Raw genomic sequence first — 25352 nt, forward strand, 5'->3', positions numbered from 1 at the left:
TGAGCCCAAGAACTCTGGGCTTTTGCTCTCAAACTGCTCCTAAGGTGGTCACCAGGGATTCTCACAGAGCTAAATGCAGTCAGTCCTTGGTGCTCAGCTTGCTGACCTGTGGGCAGCACCCGACCCTGTCAATCACCCCTCTGCCTTGGTCTTCTGAACCAGATGCCCGTCTGGTTTTCCTCCTATCTCTCTGGCTGATCCCTCTCAGAATCCTTTGCTGGTTCCTCCTGGTCTCCCAACCTCTCCATGAAGGGGTGTCCCAGAACTCAGTCCTTGGGGATCTCATTTCCATATACCCGTCACTCAATTTCCCCTAATGTTAACATCTTATACAACATGGTACATTTATTAAAACTTACTGATGAAAACTATAAATGAAGCTACAGGTTTTATTTGAATTTCATAAGTAGGGCTCACAGTTGCCCAAGACTTGACTGGTTTCGTTTTAAAACTGAAAATCCCATTCCCCTGAAGTCCCCTCAGACTTGGGCAAGCTGGGACAGTCAGCCACCCTATTCACCAGTTTTTCCACTAATGTCCTTTTTTTCTGGTCCAGGATTCAATCCAGAACACCACGCTGCATTTAGTGGTCCTGTCTCCTTAGTGTCTTCTAAGCTGCAACAGTTTCTCAGTCTTTCCTTGTCTTTCATGACCTTGACACTTTTGAGGGGAACTGTCAGGTACGACCAGTCTGAAAGTCCCTCAGTTTGGGTTTGCTGGATGTTTTCTCATGAATAGGCTAGACTTATGGGTTTTTCTGGAAAAAACCCACAGAGGTGAAGTAGGGCAGGAATTTAATCTGTTTCATTCACTGCTACATAGCCAGTGCCTGGGACTGAGTGCTTGGCCCATTATAGGCACCAAAAATCTGTTTGTTAAATGAGTAAGTGAATGAATGATTCTGTAGAAATTTAGTATTGTTTTGAAGTTTTAAAATGGTAAATAAATACTACCCTATCATACATATCGCTCTGTAGCTTTTTCCCCTCAACAATTTGCCCTGAAGATCCATTTTAGGATGCATAGAGCTACTTTACTCTTCTTGTATACAAATTCTTGTATACAAATAACTACAATGGTTCTTTAGATGTTCCTCTTTGCACACGTGTTAGATTTTCTCACGGACAGAAAACTAGACATAGAGTAGGCACATTTACGTGTTAATGGATACCAATAAATATCCAACTACAGTGGCTGAACACGTTTACAGTGCTCCAGCAGCGTTTAAAAGTACCCGTTTTCATCACATCTTGCCGACACGTGATGACGTACAGAAGCTCAGCGAGTGCTGAGGATGCCTGCTCACTCTCCGGACTACAACTCCCAGAATGCACTGCGGTTCCTCTGCCTACCTGGGTAGGCGTGAAATGGAATGACCAATCCCTGAGGACCTCAGGAAGGTGGCGCTGCCTCCTCTCCTCACCTACCTCTGGGTTCTGCCGCGCCCAGAGCAGCGGGACTACCACTCCCATAAGCCATCGCGGACTGGCCGGCCCAGCCACCATTTCAAGACTTGGCAAGGACAGGGGCGGGCCCCGGACTCCACTTCCCGGCAGGCGGTGCGGCCCGAGGGGGCGGAACTCCATTTCCCAGCAGGCTCCAGGCGGCGGGCGCTGCTGTGCCTTGTGTGGGATGTAAGCGCGGAGGTGGGCGCGGGGGACCGAGGCCAGGACTCTCCTTGGCACTTGGGGGGCCTGGCCTAGGAGCGCCTTCCGCGCGGACTCTAGGGCCCTGGGGGTATGGGCGCAGAGAGGGGGCGGGGCGGCCATTGGGAGTTCTCAGTGGGGTCCTAGGGGCGCACCCCCATCGGGGCCGGGGCTCCTGGGGTTGTGGGGGACAAGAAGGCCCCGCAGCCTCGGCTGAGGGGTCTCTTCGACGAAAGAGGCGGAGCAGATGAGCGGAGCGTGAAGGGGCGGGGAAGCAAGGGATTGTGTCTGTGTGGGGGGGTGTAGAAAGCTAGTCGAGCCTGGGAGGGGGGCTCCTGGGCCGTGCCCCCCCGACCCTCCCTCCGCACGCTCGCCCGCAGGCCGAGGCCCGCCGCCATGGGGCTGAAGGCCGCCCAGAAGACGCTGTTCCCGCTGCGCTCCATAGACGACGTGGTGCGCCTGTTCGCTGCCGAGCTGGGCCGAGAGGAGCCGGACCTGGTGCTCCTATCCTTGGTACTGGGCTTCGTGGAGCACTTCCTAGCTGTCAACCGCGTCATCCCCACCAACGTGCCCGAGCTCACTTTTCAGCCCAGCCCTGCGCCCGACCCTCCTGGCGGCCTCACCTACTTCCCCGTGGCCGACCTGTCCATCATCGCCGCGCTCTATGCCCGCTTCACCGCCCAGATCCGCGGCGCCGTCGACCTGTCTCTCTACCCGCGAGAGGGGGGCGTCTCCAGCCGCGAACTGGTAAAGAAGGTCTCCGATGTCATCTGGAACAGCCTCAGCCGCTCCTACTTCAAGGATCGGGCCCACATCCAGTCCCTCTTCAGCTTCATCACAGGTTGGAGCCCGACAGGTGGCAAGGGGCGAGAATCCTGTCTCACGTGTGAACCTTGGCCCACCTCTTCACAACACTGTGTGGTTTACAGAGCCCTTTTGAGACCTGTAAGCCTTGTGAGGTGGGGCAAGTGTTATGTCCCCCTTTGCAGCTAGGGAAACTGAAGCCCAGAGAGGGAAAGTGATCTTCTCAAGTCACACAGAATGGCAAGGCTGGGATTGGACCCCAGTCACATGACTCCAAATCCATTAGCCCACCCTCTGCCCTCTCAGAACCCCCCTCCCTGCCATTGAGCAGCTACAGGAGTCCTGCAGCCCAGCCTGAGGCATGGAGGGTAGCAGCAGATTTAGGGAGTGAGGAGCCAAAATCGGGCTGCATTTGAGCCAATTCCATGAAACGTCTATGAACATGTTTTGAAAGTGAACAGACCAGGGCTTCACCCGAAGAAACTGAAGACTCAGGGCTTGCAAAGAGCTTTCCTCTTTGGTCCAAGCCCAGTTGACTGGCAGTCAGGTCCTGGAGTGCCATATTGAGAAGGAATCTGAGGCTGCTTCTGAGTTTAGCAAGAAAAGAATACAGAGAGAAATGGGGAGTGTCTGCCAGTGGGTGTGTAAAAGGAGTGTTGGCCAGTGTCCTGTTTTTGCCGTCCCTGGTTATAACCTAATAGGTACAATAAAACGAGGAAATTCTAGCAGAAATATATAATACAGTTGCAGAGAAAGAGAAGAGACAGGGTCAAAAGCTGGGTGGAACTACAAAAGATCCAAGGTCTCCTGTTGAGGATGGGGAACGTAAAGGGGGAAGGAGAGTCTCTGAACACGTAGGAGGAAAGGGATAGAGGGAAGACGGGCAGGAGTGCCTGAGGTTTGAGCACAGGTTTGGAGGTGAGTGTGGGAGGGTGCATGGCCCATCACTACCTGGTCCCTTCCCCCAGGCCAGAGCTCAGAGGACCCTCTTTCATTACTTTCCCTTCCACAGGCACCAAACTGGACAGCTCTGGTGTGGCCTTTGCCGTGGTGGGGGCCTGCCAGGCCCTGGGTCTCCGGGATGTCCACCTGGCCTTGTCTGAGGACCATGCCTGGGTAGTGTTTGGGCCCAATGGAGAACAAACAGCTGAGGTCACCTGGCATGGCAAGGGCAACGAGGACCGCAGAGGCCAGACAGTCAACGCGGGTGTGGCTGAGCGGGTATTGCATCCCCCCCCATACTCTCCTAGCCCAAGCCACCCAAGGAGCTCTGCCCTCTTCCTATCACCACCTACATATGTCAGGAAGGGGAGGGCCCTCTTCCTGGCTGTCATTCCCTAGAGCAGGCACAGGTAGGCCATCGTGAGACATCTGGTCTTGTCCTCTCCCAAGAGCTGGCTGTACCTGAAAGGATCATACATGCGCTGTGACCGCAAGATGGAGGTGGCATTTATGGTGTGCGCCATCAACCCTTCCATTGACCTGCACACTGACTCCCTGGAGCTGCTGCAGCTGCAGCAGGTGAGGGGTGCCTGTGGGACCCTGGGCCAGGGCGCTTTCCTTTCCTGAGCTTCAGCTCGCCCTTCTGTAATGTGGGTGAATCATTCCTGGCCTGGACTTTCCTGGGGCTCTTGGGAGGGGAGAATTGAGACGTGAAAGCGCTTTGACTTCAATAGGGGCTAGTTCTGAATTCTGGCTTTTCCCACCTGGTGGGAGGTCCCTACTGGTGCTGGACCCCCATCTGCGTGGTAGACTGAGGACCCCCCTCTCTCCTGCCAGCTCACACTTCTCTCCTTTGGTCCCTAGAAGCTGCTCTGGCTGCTCTATGACCTGGGACATCTGGAAAGGTCAGTAGAGGGAAGTGGCCAGGCTGGGCCTCAGGGTGGGCTGGGGGGCAGCCTGGACTCATGAGCCTTTCCCAGGTACCCTATGGCGCTGGGGAACCTGGCAGATCTGGAGGAGCTGGAGCCTACCCCTGGCCGGCCGGACCCACTCACCCTCTACCACAAGGTGGGGACATCTCAGGAGGGTACAGAAGGGAGGTGCAACGATGGCTGGGGTTCCCTTTTATCTGGGACTGGGAGGGGGCAGGTGAGGCGAGAAGAACTTTGTGTGTATTGGGGGTACCGCCCATCCAGTCCTCGTTTTGTATTTACCGTGTGCGTATTCAGGGCGGTCAGGGCTGTCTGAGGAGTGTTCTGGGTTCCCTGCCTGGGGGTGGTAGGTCCTGGATTTGTCCCCTCCGCCCTGCCTTTTCTACTGCCTATCATTGTCCTTCTTGGAGTATAGTAGAGGTCAAACACTGTGAGAGCACTGAGGCAGGGGGTGTTAACTTGGTGGGGCTGGGGGTAGGAGGGACACTGGGCTGGGCTTGGAAGACCAGCCCAGTGCAGACCTACAGACCCAGGGAGGAGCACCTGGTAGAGAGGATGGCCCGGGGTAAGGTCACGTGGGAGATGAGACTCTCTGGAATCTTCCTATTGCCCCTCCTGGGTGTGATCCAATGGGACATTTGTGCCACCTGGGGCGGCTGGGAGCTGCCTCCCTGAGACCCCTCTGCTCTATCCCCAGGGCATTGCCTCAGCCAAGACCTACTACCGGGATGAGCACATCTACCCCTACATGTACCTGGCTGGCTACCATTGTCGCAACCGCAACGTGCGTGAAGCCCTGCAGGCCTGGGCCGACACGGCTACTGTCATCCAGGAGTGAGGATCCCCCCACGGGGCCCCAACCTGGCCTTTCTTCTCCTTCCACCCAATTTCCAACCACCCTCGTCCAGGAGGGAGGCCTGGGTCCCAAGCCCTATCACCTCTCCATCCAGTCACTAGGCAGCCAAGGCCACCATCACCCAAGAGGTAGGGACCCCTAATGAGAGCTTCACGCCTTTCCTTCCCCACCCTTTCCTCCTAATTTCTAACCACTGTCATCCAGCAGTGGAATCTGCATTCCCCATCCCCCTCCTCACTCCTGCTCTGGGCTGACACAGACACCACCATTTTCGAGTGAGGACCCCAACTGTTCACTCAGTCCCTGGATGACCCCGGAAAAGAAACCAGGGCTCCATCCCCTGCCAGGTCCCTGGGGGTAACCGCCATAGCCGAGACCCCACAGTGCCCTGCTGCTCTCACAGCTACAACTACTGCCGTGAAGACGAGGAGATCTACAAGGAGTTCTTTGAAGTAGCCAATGATGTCATCCCCAACCTGCTGAAAGAGGCTGCCAGCCTGTTGGAGGCCGGCGAGGAGCGGCCAGGGGAGCAGACCCAGGTGAAGGGCTGGACCTCCAGCCTGTGTACGCCTTCCCACCTGAGCAGGGCTCCCAGTCACAGGACGTGGGACTGCTGCATGGGACTGGGGATGGCACGAGACAGGTGGCCCAGTTCAGGCAGACAGCTGTGTTCTCTTATGCAGTAGCTGAGGGCCTGGGCTTGGGTTTGAGGAGTTGAGGTAAATGGGGTGGAAGCCCCTCTCTTTCTCTGTCAGGGTCACTCATTCAGCTGAGGGGGTGAGACGGAGGTAAGGGATGGTCCCTCCCTCCTTCCAAGTCCTGGCTAAGGACTGGTTTTATAAAAGGAAGGCGGTTCTAAGAATTTTCTCCACCTATGCTCACGTCTGCCAGAGCCAGGGCTCTTTGTCTAGGCGAGAGGTCTGGCCTGTGCCCTCTGATGAGGGGTGAGTAATGGGGTCTGAACTGTGTCCTCCTTTCCCCCTTTTCCAGGGCACCCAGAGCCAGGGTTCTGCCCTCCAGGACCCAGAGTGTTTCGCCCACCTGCTGCGATTCTACGACGGCATCTGCAAATGGGAAGAGGGCAGTCCCACGCCCGTGCTGCACGTGGGCTGGGCCACCTTCCTTGTGCAGTCCCTGGGCCGTTTTGAGGGACAGGTGAGGGACAGCTGTGCAGGGTGGCTGGGGAGGACAGGTGGTGACAGCAGCTACAGCAGAGTCAGAACCTTTGTAGCCCTGAAGGGGATCTGTCCATCCCCTTTGGGTGCGGGTGAGACCGAGGCTCCACGACAGGATGGTCTTGGCCGGGTCTTGGGGTTCGACCCACTGGCCTGCAACCTCTTCCTCCGCTTGCCCCCCCCCCCACCCATGCGGCCCAGGTGCGGCAGAAGGTACGCATAGTGAGCCGAGAGGCAGAGGCGGCCGAGGCAGAAGAGCCTTGGGGCGAGGAAGCCCGAGAAGGCCGGCGGCGGGGCCCGCGGCGGGAATCCAAGCCTGAGGAGCCTCCGCCGCCTAAGAAGCCGGCGCTGGACAAGGGCCCAGGCGCGGGCCAGGGTGCGGTGCCAGGACCTCCCCGGAAGCCCCCAGGCACCGTCCCGAGCACTGCCCGCGGCCCTGAAGGCGGCAGCGCGGCTGCAGCGCTGGCGCCCGCCGCCTCGCCGCCACCGGAGGGTCCGGTGCTCACTTTTCAGAGCGAGAAGATGAAGGGCATGAAGGAGCTGCTGGTGGCCACCAAGATCAATTCGAGCGCCATCAAGCTGCAGCTCACGGCTCAGTCACAAGTGCAGATGAAGAAGCAGAAGGTGTCTCCACCTAGTGACTACACTCTCTCATTCCTCAAGCGGCAGCGCAAGGGCCTCTGAAGTACCCGGGTCTCAGTAGCGGCCCACTCGGAGCCCGCCCTCAATCAGGATTAGGTTCCACCCCAGCCCCCTAGCGAGCCCAGGCTCCGCCCCTGGCCTAGGGGCCTAGGCCCCGCCTCCAGGCCCCACCCCTACCCGGAACTCAGGCTGCAGGTTCCCAGAGTAGACTCCACCCAGCGCCCGAACCGAGGGCTCCGCCCAGTCACTGGAATATAGAGCCCATCCCCCAGAATCCCAGCCGGCCAATTGAAACCTTACCCTGAGTCCTTCACCCATCTTTAAAGGTCCAACTACGGGAAGCTCAGGCTCCATCTCAGAACCGAGGCTCTAACCTTCGGCCTGACCAGTGTTGGCTCAGGGTTGCTTCCAGCCCATAGGGCTGTTTCACCCTAAACCCTAGGAGCACAGGTCCCACCCACAGCCCGGGAACCAAGGACCCCGCTCAGCCCCTAGGAGTACATTTCCGCCCTTCAAAATTCCATTCCTTGGGAATCCAAGCCCCCTACCGCAAAGAACTTAAGTAACGCTTCCAGAACTTGGAAATCCTAGCTTCCTTCTCTGTCGCGAGGCCGGGACACGAAACTCCGCTCCCGGCGTGTGCGAATCCTGAGCCCCACCCGCTTCCTGACCAAACTGGCCCCAGATCAGAGCAGACCTCTCTTCCGACCCTCTGGGAACCTCCCCGGGGTCCATCCCGTCTCGGGGGACTCTGGAGGAAATCTGCAGGGGTTTGCGAGTGGGTGAGGGGAGCCTGATCGCTTCCTGTTTTGTACATAGATTTATTTTTCAGTTCCAAGGAAGATGAATACATTTTGTAAAAAAAAAAAAAAAAAGTACTTGTCCGTGTTTCATCTGGGAATTTGGGAGTGGAGCTCCCCCTCTTTCCTCTGCCTTCCGGCCCTCCGGGTTTCGGGCTCCCCACCTGTAGAGCGCGAGGAACTGGTGGCCGGCAGAAGAGCCTCGGCACCATCAGCTCCTCCCGGGCTCGGGACTTTCCCTAGCTGCCGAGGGCCGGTCCCGCTGGCGCCTCCTCTCGGCCGGGCGGCGGGGCATCCCCGGCCTGGCCCCGCCCCGGGCCCCGGCCCCGCCCCCGCGGCCTCTGAGCCACCGGCGCCCGCCTCGGCGGTCCCACCCCGCCCCGCCCCGCGCCGCCCCGCGCCGGCTCCGCAGCTCGCGCCCGCCCGGCGCCGGGCCATGGCGCTGCTGCAGGATGTGTCGCTGCAGGATCCGCGGGACCGCTTCGAGCTGCTGCAGCGCGTGGGGGCCGGGACCTATGGCGACGTCTACAAGGTGCGCCGGGCGGCGGGACGGACGGGAGAGAGGAGAGGAGGGTACGCGCTCCGCGCCCTGCTGCGGGATCCGGCCCCCAGCCCCGCCCCTCCTCATCTCGCTTCACCCCCTCCGCCCCTGCAGGCCCGCGACACGGTCACGTCCGAACTGGCTGCGGTCAAGATAGTCAAGCTAGACCCAGGTGAGGGCCCGGAGCCAGGGCCTCAGCGCTGGAGGGAGGGCAGAGGGCCGCAGAGCGGGCGCGGTGTGAGAGTTGACATTTCCGAGACCCCCTGAGAGGCAGACCCCGGGAGGTACTGTCCGCTGGCACCTGTCTGCCCTGGAGAGAGGAGGCACTCTGTGCCCATTCTGCAGATGGGGGCATTGAATTAAGGCGGCCCCCTTCATGATGCCCTGTGTTTCCCAGGGGACGACATCAGCTCCCTTCAGCAGGAAATCACCATCCTGCGTGAGTGCCGCCACCCCAATGTGGTGGCCTATATTGGCAGCTACCTCAGGTGAGGCTGCTTTATCCCCTTGCTTACCCCCAGGCAGCCCCCATATGGCCCTACCATGTGCCCACCCCAGCTCTGTGTCACCCCAGGAATGACCGCTTGTGGATCTGCATGGAGTTCTGCGGAGGGGGGTCCCTGCAGGAGATTTACCACGGTGAGGGCCAGGACTCCAGGCCACAGAGGGTCACAGCCTTCTTCCCATCCCCACTGCAACGCAGGGCCGGAGGGGAGAGCTGGGGCCCTGGATTTGGGCCCCTTTCCACTTCTCACTAGCTGTGTGACCTTGAGAGAAATGCTGTCCTTTTCTGGGCTGTATATTCCAGCCTATGTCGGGAGGGGATGTGGCCAACTCCCCTTTCACCAGCAATGCCTGCTGCTTACCCCACACAGGGTGGATCCTGGGAGGGTCAGCATATCCCCCCAGACCCCCCTGCCAGCCCTTACCCCTCCCATTTCAGCCACCGGGCCCCTGGAGGAACGGCAGATTGCCTATGTCTGCCGAGAGGCACTGAAGGTAGCTGGGCCCATAGGGCTACTCACACCCCCAGTCCCCTGGAGCAGGGCAGGGAGCCCAGCTGGCCAGTGTGTGTGTTGGGGGGTGGGGTGGGTGGAGTGCTCAGGCAAAGGTGCCTGAGGGGCTGTGGGTCCTGCGGGGAAGGGGCCCCAGCCGTGTTGCCGGAAGCAGCCCATTTCCCTTTTGGCTCAGTCATTTCCTGTTTGGGGAGAGGGGAGGAGGAAGCAGCTTGGGTGGGGGGCCCCAGTCCTGAGAGGGGGTTCAGGAGAGGTGGGATATACTGGGTAGCTGCTCTCAGGGGCTCCTCTTCGTCCCCAGGGGCTGCACCACTTGCATTCTCAGGGGAAGATCCACAGAGACATCAAGGTAGGGGTCTGGCCAAGGGCATCGTGGGAGGGAGGAGGAGGCTCTCGGGGGCACCAGACGGGATTCTCTCTCCTCCATTCCCACAGGGAGCCAACCTTCTCCTCACCCTCCAGGGAGATGTCAAGCTGGGTCAGTACCCTGGGGACACAATCAGGGTGAGGGTTCTATGGGAGCTCCTGGAGTCTTAGAGCCTACTTTCAAGTGCAACTTGTCCTTGAGCAAGTCATTTTACCACTTGAGCCTCAGTTTCCCCATTTAGAAAGTGGAGCAGTTCTCCCTTCCTGCTAGAAGTTGGATGTGGTTGGGTCCGTATGGAGTCTAACATGGGACCGGGCACTTGGTCGTGGAGAGAAAGTGGTTGACCCCTCCCAGGAGGGCACCTGGCTTTGCCTTGTGCCTGTGGCAGTTGTGGCTGAACCTGGGCTGCCTGTTTTCTGAGCCTGCCAGGTGCATCCTGAGCCTGAGCCCTGAAAGGGGGTGGGGAGTGGCAGCCAGAGGTCGGGTGAGAGCAGCTCTTTCTCCCTGTAGCTGACTTTGGGGTGTCAGGCGAGCTGACGGCGTCTGTGGCGAAGAGGAGGTCTTTCATTGGGACTCCATACTGGTGAGGCTGCACCTCTGGCTGAGGGGGTGGGGGCCACAGCGGGGCACCCGGCCGTCTCATCTGTGACCCCGCCTCTAGGATGGCCCCGGAGGTGGCCGCCGTGGAGCGCAAAGGTGGCTACAATGAGCTGTGTGACATCTGGGCCCTGGGCATCACCGCCATTGAGCTGGGCGAGCTGCAGCCCCCTCTCTTCCACCTGCACCCCATGAGGTCAGCTGGATACTTGCCCCTTGCCTGACCCCAAGAGCCCTGTGACCCTCGACCCCTGACCTGTGGTCTCCACAGGGCCTTGATGCTGATGTCAAAGAGCAGCTTCCAGCCGCCAAAGCTGAGAGACAAGACTCGCTGGTGAGGGCCCACATCCCTTGCTGGGGCCCCCTTTTCAGCCCAGCCCCATGGGGGCAGAGGAGCCTTCTGCCACCCCCCAGGGTGCAACCTCGAGGGCCCTGCCCTCTCTGGGCCTCCACAGACCATCCGCGGGAGAGGCCTGGGCCCTGCCTCTGGGCTGGGGACCAGCGTGGACAAAGAAGAAGGGCAGATGGTTGATGATGGAGGCGCTGCCGTGTCGCAATAGCAGTGTTGCTCAGGCCAGCTGCCCTTGGTCTCAGGCTGGCTCCTTCCTGGGCAGGCCCAGCAGACTCCTCAGGAGTGGTGGCAGGATGGCCTGCCTGAGGGCTAATCTGGGCCTGCGGGTGGGGTCTCTTGTATCCACTAGGACCCAGTATTTCCATCACTTCCTCAAGCTTGCCTTGACCAAGAACCCCAAGAAGAGGCCAACAGCAGAGAAGCTCCTGCAGGTGGGAGGTAGGGGGGTGGGGCAGGGGGCTAGATGCTCAGAAGCAGGGACCCGGAGGCCAGGGACCAACCTGCACCCCCTCCATCCTCCAGCACCCCTTCACGACCCAGCAGTTGCCTCGGGCTCTCCTCACACAGCTGTTGGACAAGGCCAATGACCCCCACCTGGGAACCCCCTCCCCAGAAGACTGTGACCTGGAGGTAAGTGAGAGCCGCTGGGGACTGGGTTTTGGCCTGGTCTGGTCATAGGCATGCAGAGGTGACAGAAGTCAAGGGCCCTTCAGCCTGTGTGTTTCCAGCACATGGAGCTTCAGTCTGGTCGAGCCCACCCATTAGGAATCTTCCCTGAGCCGGTTTGCCTCCTTGTCGCCCCACTGTGATAGGTTCTTGCCCTTGGCCCAGCGTGACTGTGACCCTAGTTAAGCCATCTTCTGCTTTCTCTGTGATCTTTGGCGAGTTACCGGCCTCTCTGTGCTGGTTTTCTCATCTGTGAAACGAGGGTGCCATTTAATCTCGCGATAATCTCAGGGCGTTTTCGTGAAAACAGACACGTCAGTGTGTGTTAAGCAGCTCGAGGAATACCTGGTGTGAGGTGAGCGTGGACACGTGCCCGCTGTCTGTGCTCTCTCGTAGACTTACGACATGTTTCCCGACACCATTCACTCCCGGGGGCAGCATGGCCCAGCCGAGAGGACCCCCTCGGAGATCCAGTGTGAGTCTGCTTTGGTGGGGGGCTGTGTGGATTGGCGGCTGTGTGTGGATTTGGTGGGGGGCTGTGTGGATTGGGGGGCTGTGCGTGTGGATCTGGTGTGAGTTAAGGTGTCAGTCCTGAGGCTCTGGCCCCCCTAACCCCTGGATCTGGGCCCTCCAGTTCACCAGGTGAAGTTTGGTGCCCCACGAAGGAAGGAAACAGACCCACTGAATGAGCCGGTGAGGGGCTGGCGGTGTGGCAGGGTGGGGCAGAGGGCTGGGCTGGGGAGCTGTGCGGGTGACCGAGCACCTCAAACTCAGGAGCCGTGAAGCAGCAGCAGCCTGGCCCTCGGCCCGGGAGAGCTGTCCAAGCAGGCCTGTCCGCCCAGGGACCCGGAAGCCTGGGGGCTCCTCCTGGGGCAGGTTGTTTTGGACAGTCGGCTGGGGGTGGCAGGGTGACCACGCCTTTCTAAAACATGGGCCTGTCACTCGTCTGAGGACGCCCCCGCCCCCTTCGGCACGTTCTTCTCTGCCTCAGTCGCTGTGACTGCTGGGTTGGCTGACTCACCATCTCTGCTCTCTCGCTGTCTCTACTTATCAGCATCTTTCTCACCCACACGATCTCAGTCCCTCCCTGCCCTTTTCTCTCACTGTCTCTCTGTCTCCTTCTCTCTCCTTGTTTGTCTGTTTGGCCCTTTTTCACACTTTCTTGGCCTCTCGTTGTCTTTCTCACAGTTCTCCTGCTTGTTACCAATCTCACTTTCCATCTGTCTGTCTGTCTGCCATCTCTCTCTCCTACAATCTCTCCAGCACTCTCTTACGTTGCCTGTCTGTCTCTCTGCCTCCCTCCCGGTCTTTCTGACTCGGTTTCCCCACAGTGGGAAGAGGAGTGGACGCTGCTGGGAAAGGAGGAGCTGAGCTCGTGAGTGAGGGGGGTGGGGGAGCTGTGGGGGGGAGGGGCAGGAGGAAAGGCTGACCTCTGATCCCTTCCCCTCTCTACCCAGGAGCCTGCTGCAGTCAGTCCAGGAGGCCCTGGAGGAAAGGTGAGGGGCCAGGGCCCGGAGGAGGTGGGGGGCAGCTGGGCTCAGGACCCAGTCACATCTCACACCTCATCTCCCTCTGATTTGTCCCCGACAGGAGCCTGACCATCCGGCCAGCCTTGGAACTCAAGGTACGGAGAGGAGGGGAGCGGGGGATGGGGATGGGGGGCAGTGCGATAGCGGATGCAGTTGGGGTGGGGGTAGGTTACAGGGTCACCTGCTAACAGCTGGGCTGGGTCCGCTGACCCTCCTGCCAGGAGCTGGACTCCCCAGATGATACCATAGGAACCATCAAGAGGGCCCCGTTCTTGGAGCCATCCCCCACTGAGCCTCCGGCTGAGGACCTTCAATCCAGCCTCCCAGGTGAGCCCCAGGCTCCGGGGACGAGGAGGCAGGCCCCTGGAGGCAGGGGGCGGTCCAGGACCGGAATTCACGGCACGTCTGTGCCTGCAGGAACCACACCTGCACCTCTCCCATGCCCTGACAGCCCCCCGCTGCTCTCCACTGCCTGGGCCACCGTGAAGCACCGGGAAGATCATGAGGTGAGGTGGTGCTGTAGGGGGGGGTCGGGGAGATGGGAGGCTGGGGGTGTGGCCCTGACTCCTTTCTTCCCTCCCAGAGGTCATCCTGCCGTGGGCTCCCCCCGACCCCCAAGGTGCACGTAAGCGTTTGCGCATGGCTCCGCCTCCCCACCGCCTTCTGCCTCACCGCCTGTGGCTCCCTCCGCCCCGTCCCCCCACCTGGTGCTTCCTCATCAGCCTCTTGCCTCCTCTCCAGATGGGTGCCTGCTTCTCCAAGGTCTTCAATGGCTGCCCCCTGCGGATCCACGCTGCTGTCACCTGGATTCACCCTGTCACCCGGGGTAGGCCAGGGGCAGGGAGGAAGCAGGAGCCTGGGAATCCCCAGCTTGGGCCAGGGGACGTGGCTGACCTCTGACTCCATACCCAAACCTGCAGACCAGTTCCTGGTGGTGGGGGCCGAGGAGGGCATCTACACCCTCAACCTGCATGAACTGCATGAGGATACGCTGGAGAAGGTGAGGCCCGGCTGGCGGGGGAGGGCCGAGGGCCTTGGGCGTCTGGGGTGCTGACCCCTGTCCATCTATGGCTCTGTGGCCTCCAGCTGATTTCACACCGCTGCGCCTGGCTTTACTGCGTGAACAACGTGCTGCTGTCACTCTCAGGTACAGTTGGGGCAGGCGGGGGCAGGGCCAGCGCCCCACCCACCAACACTCTCTGAGCCCCTCTCCCCTCTGTCCCATCCCCCCGCAGGGAAATCCACGCACATCTGGGCCCACGACCTCCCAGGCTTGTTTGAGCAGCGGCGGCTACAGCAACAGGTCCCCCTCTCCATCCCCACCAATCGCCTCACTCAGCGCATCATCCCCAGGTCAGGGACCCTGGGGAGCCTGGCCCTGCGGGGATGAGGGAGGAGGGAGAGGCAAAGGGACAGAGCCAGGGCTGGAATGCAGCCTTTCCTGGTACTGAGACTGTTGGGATCTTAGACACGTCACTTGGTCTCTCTGAGGCCCGGTTTCCTCATAGGTCAATATAGTTGGTAGCCTCCCCTGCCCCTGCACCCAGACCTGTCGGGAGGGAAGGAGACAGGGCATGTGAATGTACCTGGCAAGCTCTGGGAGCTGCGGTGGGTAGGCTGTGGGGCAAATGTTTCCTGAGTACCTACTATGCGGCAGGTCTTAGGCTGGGCTTAGGGATGACAAATCAAATGAGTTCTTGACAGTCAGCTCCTGGGACTGAGGTGCGCCAGGGGGAGAGCTGGAAGGGGTGGGGAGGCCTCAGAGAGGCCAGGCGAGCTCGCGGCGTTGACAGAGCGTTGGGGGTCTTCCAGGCAGATGAGTTAGGGAACAGCCTTCTAGCAGTGGGAGGAACAAGTGTGAATTCTCCTAGGCGATCGGGGGAGTTAAAAGGTGTTTGGCCCGAGCGAGGACGGGGAGCAGCCCAAGAGGAAGCTGCACAGGTGGCAGAGGCCTGCCGTTGACTCCAGGCCCAGGATCTGGGCTTTGTCTGACTGGTAGCGGACCCGGAGCATCTTAGAAGGATCCCTCTGTACGTCAATCAGGATTTTTCCCGTTGCAGGTGATTCAACTCACCGGCTTAAGCACAACGGCTCGTGTAGGAGTAGGCTCAGCTGCATGTCCAGCTGGATCCAGGCTTAAATGGCATCCTCAGGCATCTTCCTGCATCTCCTGGCTCTGTTTTCCTCTTGTCACCTTCATTCTCACGCAGGCTTTCTTGTCCAGTGATGGCTGCCTGCAGGTCCAGGCCAGCGTTCCACTAGCTAACAACCCAATGGAACTGGAACCTCTGTTTCCAAGTAATTCCCACAAAAGTCCAGGGCCAGTTCTCACTGGCCTAGCTTAGGTTCATGCCTACCCCTGGGCTAGTCACTGTGGAAGGGCATGAGGAGCCAGGGCCCAGGCCTGCGTCCCGTGCCCTCTCTTGGAGCTGGGGGAAGGAGAGAGGGGCTTGTCTGGGCAGATGGAAACAGGAACATCTGCTGGCCTCTCTGGTGACAGTGGGAAGGAGGAATGGAGGGGGAGGCTGGCGAGAGGGCCTGGAAGGGAGGCCGGTGTAGTGACCCAAGGCAGTGTAGGGCAGTGAGAACTAGATGGACTCGAGCAATATTTAGGAAGTGGGATTGACAGGATTTGGGGACTAATCAGAGTGAGCTGGAGGGAAAGGGAGGGACCGGGAGACCCCAGAGAGCAGACTGTGGTGCGTTTACAGAGCAGTAGAGTCCCTCATTCAGCCATTCAGCACCCGGTATGCGCCAGGCAGTGTCCTGGGCGTGAGATACACTTGGGAACTGGAGACCCTTATATTCCCAAGACCCTCCTGTTGAGACAGACAACAGCGGACATGAGAAGGAGTCTATGCAGTGGTGACACAGAGGGGAAAGTGCCCCGTGGAGAAGGGCAGGGTGGTCAGGAAAGACCTCGCTGAGAAGGTGCTTTTTGAGCAAAGACTCGGAGGGGTTGATGGAGCAAGTCCTGAGGGTATCTGGGGGGCTGGAGCCGTCCTGCCTGTATGAGGAACAGCAAGGAGGCCAGTGAGTCCAGATGGACGGAGTGAGAGGGAGCTGGCCTCCGAGGGCTCTGTAGTCACAGTGAGGGCTTTGCCCCTGACTCAGAGCAGCCTGAGGGCCGCTGCAGAGGAGCGGCATGACTGAGGTTTTCACGGGTCACTCTGGCTGCTGAGCTGGGAGGAGACTGGAGGGGACGCGGGCGGATGCGGAGACCCATCAGGAGGCTGTGGCACCATCAGGTGGGACATGATGGCGGCTTGGGCCAGGGAGGCCGTGAAGGAGTAGAAAAGCGGTCAGAGTCTAGTTTTATTTTGAAAACTGAACCAACAGGATTTCTGGACAGTTGGTGGATGGAAGAGAAAGGGGAGTCAAGGATGACTCCAAGCTTTTGGCCTAGGCAATGGGAAGGATGGAGCTGTCATCAGCTGTGGGTGGAGCAGAATTCAGTGTTGTCACATGGAGTTTGAAATGTGCAAGTGGGGCCTCGGCCCTTGGCGGGGGCTGGGGGGTGGGGGATGGCGCTGAGTTCTGAGCGGGGAGGCGGGCTGTGGGCTTAGACATCGTCATGACCCGGTGGGTGGTGGAAGCCGGTGAGGAGGGCATGGGAGGCCAGGCCGAGGGGAGATGAGGGGCCCAGGGCCATGATTCAGCGGGCTCGCCTGAGGAGCACATCGGGAGCCCCGTGGCCTTGGGGCTTCCTGACCTCAGTCCGAAGCCAACCTCTGCTTTGGCCCAGGACCTGCAGGAAACAGGCCCATTACAGGCCCAAGTCACAGGCAGCTTTGGGTGTGTGTTTGGGAAATCACAGTATCACAGCAGAGATCTCGAATTGTTGGGAAAAAAAAACAAAAAATGTCCGCCTCTGTCCCATCTGAAGGCCAGCTGGGAAAGAGAGTGGAAGGAACAAGGGGAGAGAGGAGAGTGAGGACAGAGGCGGAGACAGAGGTGCTGGCTTCCTTGGCGGGGCCCACATCCCAGCAGAGGGTGCAGACAGGGCTGGGTCAGTGGGAGGAGGTGGCAGGGCTGCTGACGTGTAGCCCTGTTCCCCAAGGGAAGAAGCAGGTTTGGAAGGTCCCCTGAGGGTTTGGGGGACAGCCAGTAACCAAAGGAGGGACCCCGCTTCTCCCTCGGCACCCACTGGTCCCCCCCTGGAATAGCCTGCCCTGAAGCAGGAGAGGGCAGGGCGTTTGCCGTTTTCTGGGGAGTCGTCATGTTCTCGGCCCGGCTTGCTCATCTGTGACTTGCAGTGTGTCAGGTGGGGACCGGCCCTGAGTGCTCTGGCCGCCGGAGGAGCTGGAGGCCGCATTAGCTTGCCGTCCTCCCACACCCTCGTTTTTTTCAGTTATTTCTTTATTTACACCCTGCCTTTGCCTAACAAGTATTTTCGATGACTGAAAATAGGTGGGAAAGTAATAATAACGGGATGAGAAAAGTTAGCCTTTTGTGAGGGCACCTGATGTGGCAGGCTCTGCTGCACGCTCCTCCCCTGAGTTAACTCATTTAGGCCTCACTGCGACCCTGTGAGGGGGGTACCACGGTTATCCCCAGGCTGCAGGTGAAGCAGTTGAGGCCCGGAGAGGTCAAGTCCTGAGGGTACTGCTGGTGAAGCTGCAGGTGAAGCAGGTGAAGCAGTTGAGGCCCGGAGAGGTTCAGTGCCTTGCCCCAAGTCGCACGGTGAGAGGTAACTCTGTGATCCAAACCCCTGGACTGGATGTACACGCTCCAGGCTGTATAGCGGGTGCTGGAGCCACAAGCACTGCGTCACATCCTGCGCGATTCAGTTTCGTGGCTTCTCGGATACTCGGGCCAGGGGCTTGACCTCTCTGAGCCTCTGCCACCTGTGAGGCGGGGAAGGTGTTAGTACCGTCCCCTTAGGGCTCTGCAGGGGGCCTTGCCCAGGGTGGCACCCGTGACGCCTGCCCTGGTTGCCACCCCACAGGCGCTTTGCCCTGTCCACCAAGATTCCTGACACCAAAGGCTGCCTGCAGTGTCGCGTGGGTAAGAGCTGGGTGTGGTGGGCGGGGCCGGGGGGGCGCGGGTGGGCACAGCCCCGGCCCCACCACCCCCTCTCTCGCAGTGCGGAATCCGCACACAGGCAGCACCTTCCTGCTGGCCGCGCTGCCCACCAGTCTGCTTCTGCTGCAGTGGTATGAGCCGCTGCAGAAATTCCTGCTGCTAAAGGTGCAGTGCCCGTGGGGGGACCCCCGGGCGGGTGGCAGGGTTTCTGGGAGGAGAAATGTAGACCTGAGCGCCCCTGCTGCCCCCAGAACTTCTCCAGCCCCTTGCCCAGCCCAGCAAGGATGCTGGAGCCGCTGGTGCTGGATGGGAAGGAGCTACCGCAGGTGTGCGTGGGGGCTGAGGGCCCCGAGGGGCCTGGCTGCCGCGTCCTGTTCCATGTCCTGCCGCTGGAGGCTGGCCTGACGCCGGACATCCTCCTCCCACCCGGTGAGCTGGAGGGCCAGGCTGCTGTGTGTGAGTGTGTGCATGTGCGTGTGATATATATATAGAGAGAGAGAGGGGGAGAGGGGGAGGGGAGGGGGAGGGAGGGGGAGGGAAGGGGGAGGGAGGGGGAGGGAAGGGAGAGGGGGAAGTTCCTCACAGCTTATGGCTCCACGGAGACCTTGGGGACCCGAAGCTCCAAGCTTCTCTTCAGCTCAGCAGCTAAGAAAACCTGACCAACCCTGCAGGGGCTGCAGGGACAGAGCCAAGCTGGGGAAGGCAGGTGCCAGAGGCCTCCATTCTGAGCAAGGAAGGACACTGGGTGTTGGGACAGCTCAGGGGAGCAGAGTGAGTGGCAGTGGGTAAAGAAGGGGGAAGGTGCCCTGGACCAAGTCCTTGCGGTAGCCCAGACCCCCAGCCAGGAGTCTCATGGGATTTTACTCTTGATCCCCACAATGGCCCTGCAAGGTAGGCATCGTCGTGCCTGGGTTACAGATGAAGAAACTGAGGCCCAGAGATTCGAGGTCACACAGTGACTGGGTCATGAAGCCTGGCTCTCCTGGCTCCAGAGCCTCTGCCCCCCAAAGCCTCCCTGGGCCTCAGCCCTGCCGCTTGTGATGGGTCACTTTGCTGCCAAGCATCAGTTCCCCTGCTGTGCAGTGAGACTGGGCATCGTGACCCCACCCAGCTATTGCGCAATGCACTGTGGGGAAAGCCGGCTGATGCACACCCCCAGCTCTTCCTCTTGGGGCCAGAGCGGGGCTGGTGGCTCAGCCAGGCTGTGTCTCCCTTCTCTGCCTGCAGAGGGGCTTCCGGGCTCAGCCCAGCAGGTGATCCAGGTGGACAGGGACACAGTCCTAGTCTGCTTTGACCGTGAGTGTTCCTGGTATCAGGGCTGGGGGCTAGAAGGGGGTGGTGAGGGAGGCCAGGTGGGTCTGTCTCCCCAGAAGGGGGCCACCCCGCCCCGCCCCGCCCACCAGCCCGCCCCCTGTATAGGCTGCGTGAGGATCGTCAACCTGCTGGGCGAGCCCACGGTGACACTGGCGCCTGTGCTGACCTTTGACTTCCCCATTGAGACTGTGGGTAAGTGAGCAGACAGAGGTGGGGGTGGGAGTATCCCTGGCCTGGAGCACATGATGTGGCCCCGGGGCCTGGGGCTGGCAGCAGGACAAGGAGGCAGGTCCCCCAGCCCCTCTTGAGAGCCATGTTGGTCACCTGCGGCCCAGTCCGTGAGGTCCTCTGTGGTCCAGACCTGGGCCCAGGGTGTAGCTGGGGGAGCCAGTGTCCCCAGGGCAGGTGCAGGGCTGATGGCCGCCTGGCCGCTCCTAGTGTGTCTGCAGGACAGTGTGCTGGCCTTCTGGAGCCATGGGATGCAAGGCCGCAGCCTGGACACTAATGAGGTGAGTGACACTCAGGACCCTGGTGGCTCCCCACCCAGGTGTCCCCACCTTTTAGGAGAGGACCTCTGGGGCAGCCTCAGTCCCCCTTTTCTTCCCAGGTGACCCAGGAGATCACAGACGAGACAAGGATCTTCCGAGTGCTTGGGGCCCACAGGTAGGACACAGTGCCCCGGCCTCCCCTTCAAACGCTCTCCAGGCCAGGTGGAGGTGCCCAAGTGTCTTCCCACCTTGCTCACCTCCGGTTCTCTCCCCTCCAGAGACATCATCCTTGAGAGCATTCCCACCGACAAGCCGGGGGCTCACAGCAACCTCTACATTCTCACAGGCCATCAGAGCAGTTACTGAGCCAGTGGGCCGGCCTGGCCGGGGGCATCCCCCGCCCACTCCAGGCCTTAGCAGCAGTTCTTTTAGGCAGAGGGGCCCCTCCCAGATCAGAGGAGCCCAGGCCTCGGCTCTGCTGGTCTGAAGGGCAGAAATCCTGAGAAGAGTTTGGGGGCTGGGGAGGGTAAGGGTGCCTACCCCACACCTCTGCAATAACTGGACCAGAGGAAGCTGCTGTCACCTCCCCCTCCCCGGCGGGCAGCCAGTCCCCAGTGCCCCCTGGCAGGGGCCCTGGGCTGGTTGGGGGCAGGCCCGGGGCTATCCATTCCATTCGGTTCCACATTTCCTTTCCACTCTTCCTGCCAAGAGCCTGCCCCTGTGCTCTGTCCTGGGGAACATGGTATTTAAAAGAGAGACTATATTGGTATTAAAGCTGGTTTGATTTTATTCCACTGGTCCCTCTGGTTTGGGGGGAGCTGAGCCCACCTGCCTCATCTCCCTCTACCTCTCCCTCCAGGACACCTTTCTTTCTTTCTGTGGCACCAGGTGCTGTGGATATAACATGGAAGGGAGGCCACCAGTGTTCTGGTGGCTCTCATGGGGAGCCAGGCAGAGGTGAGGGGGAGGCCATGGCCCTCCGTGGCATCTCAGGGTCTCTGTGTCTTCCTGGGCTCCCTTGCTCAGGATGAGCCCTCAGCCTTGCTGTGTGAGGTCTCTTTTGTGGCCAAGGAGTCATGCAGATGGGGCCAGGGGAGGCACTAAACAAGGGACTCGTCCGAGCACCCCTGTCCCATATGAGATCTCACCAGGTAGCCTATGGAAGGGCCCAGGAGAGGCCCGCCAAGGGCTGCTCCACCCAGCGCCAGGGAGGCTGCAGCCTTTGGAGACAGCCTGCCCTGACCTGTATCCCCCACCCAGGCCTGGGGCTGCCTCCCGGCCTCCCACCTGCTGCCTGGATATCAGTTGCTCTGTCAGGCCAGGATTACTGAACATGGGTGTGCTCACCAAGCTAGACTCTGGGAAGATCAGCCTGTGTCCATTTAGCAAGAATTCCCAGAGGGTCTCTTCAGTGCCCATCCCTGGGCTCCCAGAGGGGCCCCTACCAAGATGTGGACCCGCCCCCAGTGAGGGGAGCTGCCCTTGCTGGAGCCTGCATCTCGAGGGCACATTCGTCCACCTGTTGCTGGCCTTGTGCTTTGCATCGTCATTCTCCTACATTTCCCTCTTAGCGGGCTCCACACCCCCAGACCAGGGAGCCCCCTGTGGCCCCAAGCACTGACCAGGCTGCTCCGTGGACAGAGACCCCTGACCCTTGACCCCAGGTACCTGGAGAGGACTTTCAGCCCACAGAGCAGCAGGCAGCAGACAGTGCCACCTTGTGGCAGGTTGCCCCAACACTCTAAAGGAGGGTTGGGGGGGTGTCAGAATGTAATGTGCCAAAGCAGGGGTGCCTGGGAAAAGCAGGGGCCCCTGATAAAATATTTGCTGCCAGCAGAGTCTGGCCACCAGCCAAAGAAAGGCCAAGAGGCCAGGGAATATGCACTGAAAGACCAAAATTGTTATTTTATCTGTATGTTTTTTAATAGGTAGCCCTTGGCCATAGGTACACAATTTTTAAAAAAATACAAAGTAAATACAATGAGAAGTCTCCTATTCAGGTCCCAGTTACTTATAAACCTTCTGGAAGTACTTATGCATATTTAAGAAGTAATGGTATGCTTTAGTCTTCCGTTTCTTACATACACGGTAATATATTCCACACACTGTTCTAATCTTGCCCTTTAAGATCTGTCCTGGAGGGAATTCCCCGGCGGTCCAGGGGTTAGGACTCCGTGCTTTCACTGCCGAGGGCCCGGGTTCGATCCCTACTCGGGATACTAAGATCCCGCAAGCTGAGTGAGTGGCCAAAAAAAAAAAAAAAATCTGTCCTTAAAAGCTTTCCATGATCCGTGCCTCCCACTTTGTTCTTTTATAGCTGGTATTCCACTGTATGGGTTTCCCATAACTAATGTGAATTAACTGTCGTTAGATCCCTATTGATGGAAATTTCAGTTGTTTCTACTAGTTTGCTATTACAAATGATGCAGCAATAAATACTCTTATGCCATTGCCACTGTGTAGGTATTCAAGTGTCCCGTAGGATTAATTCCCGGAAGTGGCCTTGCTGGGTCAGAGCTGGCTGTCTTTGTCCTTGTGACAACTACTGTCACACTGCCCTCCCTGGGCAGAAGCCTCTGCGATGGGTCAGATCAGCCTCTGTAAGCCATCCCGTGGGTCAGCAGAAGAGGCTAGGGCACCCCAGGATGTTCGGGTAGCTGGCCCATAGCCGAGTCAAGTGAGGGTCAAGGTGAGAGGTGACAACCAGAATGTGTGCTTCAAGACAGCAGGGCATCGGCCGTGCTCACAGTGGTATGTCCAGTGCCTGGTCACTGCCTGGTGCACAGAAGGCCCTCAGTCATGCTTTCTGAGTGAAGGAATGAGCGTGATATTGTGAAGAGGAGGCCCTAGAGTTGGGCCCCCGGACTGGATGAGTTTGCTGAGCTGTGTTTTCCCCAGGTAGACCATGTCCTAAGTCTATCTGCAGGGTATAGGGAGGATTGGAAGTATTGTAGTACACATAATGCAATGACACAGATGAATCATAGAGATGTAATGCTGAGTGAAAACAGCAAATTGCATAAAATGACACACAGTATGATAGCAAAAATAAGCAAAACTAAACCATCTATTGTTTGGTGATTTAAGCACGTGTGATAAAACACTTAGGAGATCAGGGGAAGAAACAGCACAAAATTCACATGATGGCCCCTGTGAGGGGAGTGGGAATGGGGTAAGGAAGGATCCCAGGAATTTGCAAAGGTGTTGGTAATATCTTGCTTCTCAGGCTGTGTGGTGGGTTCATGAGTATTCGATTTATAGCTCAGTTCCTAATGCACATAAGGTTCCACACACCCTTTTGTATGTATCAAATACTATGTGAGGGAATTCCCTGGTGGCTCAGTGGATAGGACTCTGTGCTTCCACTGCAGGGGGCACTGGTTCGCTCCCTGATCTGGGAACTAAGATCCCCCATGCCACGCCGCACAGCCAAAAAAAAAAAGTAAGAAAACGTAAGTTTAGATATTTTAAAGTAACCACTTAAAAAAACTCTGTAATGGCTTAAAAAACAAAATCAAACAGGCAACATAATCCTTTCCCAGATGATAAAATCAAGTGGAGATAATGAAAATGTTCCAGTGACAAGCTATGGGCAGGTCCCTCTAGCTGCCTTCTTCTGTTGCTTCTTTTAAAACAGCTTTACTGAGGTATAATTGGCACACAATGAACTGCATCTATTAAAAATGTACTATTTGATGACTTTCACACATACACACCAGTGAAACCATTATTGCAATCGAGAGAAACATTTCCATCACCTGCAAAGCTTCTTCCTCTTTGTAATCAGGGCCTCCTGTTCCTCCTTGCCTCCCCATCCCGAAGTAACCACTGATCCGTTTTCTGTCACTATAGATGAATTTGAATTTTTCAGAATTTATATAAATAGAATCATATTGTACGTACTCCTTATTTGGCATCTTTCACTAAGCATCATTATTTTGAGATTCATCCATGTTGTCGCATGTATTAATGGTCATTCCTTTTATTGCCAAGTAGTATTCCATCATATGGATGTACCACCGTTTGTTTAGCTAGTTGCCTGTTGATACACGTTTGGCTGTTTCCTGTTTTGGACTATTTATTACAAATAAAGTTGCTATGAACATTCATGTACGTGTCTTTGTGTGGATATATACTTTCATTCCTCTTGAGTAAATGCTTTCTAGTGGAAGGGCTGGGTCATATGGTAGGTGTTGTTTCATTTTTTTCTCTTTTGTTTAATTCTAATTTAAAAAAATTATTATTTTAAACCTTATTTCACTTTTTAAAAAATTTTTTATATATTTATTATTTTTTTTTGCGGTACGCGGGCCTCTCACTGTTGCGACCCCTCCCGTTGCGGAGCACAGGCTCCGGACACGCAGGCTCAGCGGCCATGGCTCACGGGCCCAGCTGCTCCGCGGCATGTGGGATCTTCCCGGACCAGGGCATGAACCCGTTTCCCCTGCATCGGCAGGCAGACTCTCAACCACTGCACCACCAGGGAAGCTCTCACTTTTTAAGAAACTACCAAGCTGTGTTCCAAAGTGGTTGTACCATTTTGCATTCCCACCAGCAGGGTAGTTGAGTTCTAGCTCCTCCAAGTCCTTGCTAACACTTGGTATTGTCAGTCTTGTTTAATTTTAGCCACTCAAACACATATGTAGTGGTATCTCATAGTGGTTTTAATTTGTATTTCCTTCATGACTAATGATGTTGAGCATCTTTTCCTGTGCTTATTTACCATCTACAGGTACACCTCAGACATACTGCAGGTTCTGTTCCAGGCCACCACAATAAAGGGAATCCCGTGAATTTTTTGGTTTTCCAGTGCATATGAAAGTTATGTTTACACTATACCATAGTCTATTAAGTGTGTGATAGCATTATGTCTTTAATAAATATACACACCTTAATTAAAAAATACCTTATTGTTAAATAAAATTGCTAACCATCATCTGATCCTTCAGTGAGTTGTATCTTTTTCCTGGTTGAGCGTTTGAAATATTGTGAGAACTGCCAAAATGTGACAGATACACACAAAGGGAGCGAATGTTGTTGGGAAAATGGCACCAACAGACGGGCTTGACACTGTTGCCACAAACCTTCAATCTGTAAACACAATCTGCGAAGTGCAGTAAAGCAAAGCACAATAAAGTGAGTTCTTTGGTAAAGTGTGGATTCAAATCTTTTGCTTTGGGACTTCCCTGGTGGCACAGTGGTTAAAATCCGCCTGCCAACACAGGGGACACAGGTTCAAGCCCTGGTCCGGGAAGATCCCACATGCTGCGGAGCAACTAAGCCCGTGTGCCACAACTACTGAGCCTGTGCTCTAGAGCCCGCGAGCCACAACTACTGAGCCTGCGTGCCACAACTATTGAAGCCCGTGTGCCTAGAGCCCATGCTCCGCAACAAGAGAAGTTACTGCATTGAGAAGCCTGCGGACCGCAGCCCCCCCGCCCCGCCCCGACGCAACTACAGAAAGCCGCGCAACAACAAAGATCCAATGTAGCCAAAAATAAATTTAAAAAAACATCTTTTGCTTTTAAAAAATAGGTTTTTTTTCAGCTTTATTGAGATATAATTGACATAAAACATGTAAGTTTAAGGTATACAGTGTGATGATTTGATTCACATATATACTGTGAAATGACTACAACTAGTTGACACTTCCATCACCA

General features: G+C 57.6%; 2 protein-coding genes across 4 annotated transcripts; both read left to right on the top strand.

Moving 5' to 3' along the window:
- Nucleotides 1-1384: 1384 nt before the first annotated feature.
- MEN1 (menin 1) lies at nt 1385-7043 on the top strand. Of its 2 annotated transcripts, none has more exons than XM_079929412.1 (10): nt 1385-1646; nt 2027-2487; nt 3463-3671; nt 3843-3971; nt 4257-4297; nt 4373-4460; nt 5022-5158; nt 5584-5719; nt 6171-6335; nt 6557-7043. In XM_079929412.1, exons 2-10 carry the CDS (start codon nt 2043-2045, stop codon nt 7037-7039), a joined length of 1833 nt encoding a protein of 610 aa, XP_079785538.1. In that variant the 5' UTR covers nt 1385-1646; nt 2027-2042; the 3' UTR covers nt 7040-7043. The 2 variants fall into 2 exon arrangements, with proteins under 2 accessions (XP_079785538.1, XP_079785537.1); XM_079929411.1 differs by having other exon boundaries at nt 1385-1634.
- Nucleotides 7044-7840: 797 nt separating this feature from the next.
- Nucleotides 7841-23801, top strand: MAP4K2 (mitogen-activated protein kinase kinase kinase kinase 2; the record flags this gene model as incomplete). Of its 2 annotated transcripts, XM_079929409.1 has the most annotated exons (32): nt 7841-8329; nt 8453-8510; nt 8736-8826; nt 8913-8977; nt 9282-9337; nt 9656-9703; nt 9790-9832; nt 10232-10304; nt 10383-10514; nt 10590-10652; nt 11020-11101; nt 11193-11300; nt 11733-11811; nt 11971-12029; nt 12668-12711; nt 12794-12832; nt 12927-12960; nt 13087-13192; nt 13283-13371; nt 13449-13490; nt 13607-13691; nt 13786-13865; nt 13952-14012; nt 14101-14218; nt 17814-17872; nt 17952-18055; nt 18142-18319; nt 19118-19186; nt 19310-19396; nt 19643-19713; nt 19812-19867; nt 19971-23801. In XM_079929409.1, the coding sequence occupies 32 exons, from the start codon at nt 7841-7843 to the stop codon at nt 20056-20058; spliced, it is 2856 nt and encodes a 951-aa protein (XP_079785535.1). In that variant the 3' UTR covers nt 20059-23801. The 2 variants fall into 2 exon arrangements, with proteins under 2 accessions (XP_079785535.1, XP_079785536.1); XM_079929410.1 differs by lacking the exons at nt 7841-8329; nt 8736-8826 and having other exon boundaries at nt 8461-8510; nt 8860-8977.
- Between the last annotated feature and the right edge of the window lie 1551 nt (nt 23802-25352).

Source organism: Stenella coeruleoalba (genome assembly GCF_951394435.1).
Source record: "Stenella coeruleoalba genome assembly, chromosome: 8".
Lineage (NCBI taxonomy): Eukaryota > Metazoa > Chordata > Mammalia > Artiodactyla > Delphinidae > Stenella > Stenella coeruleoalba.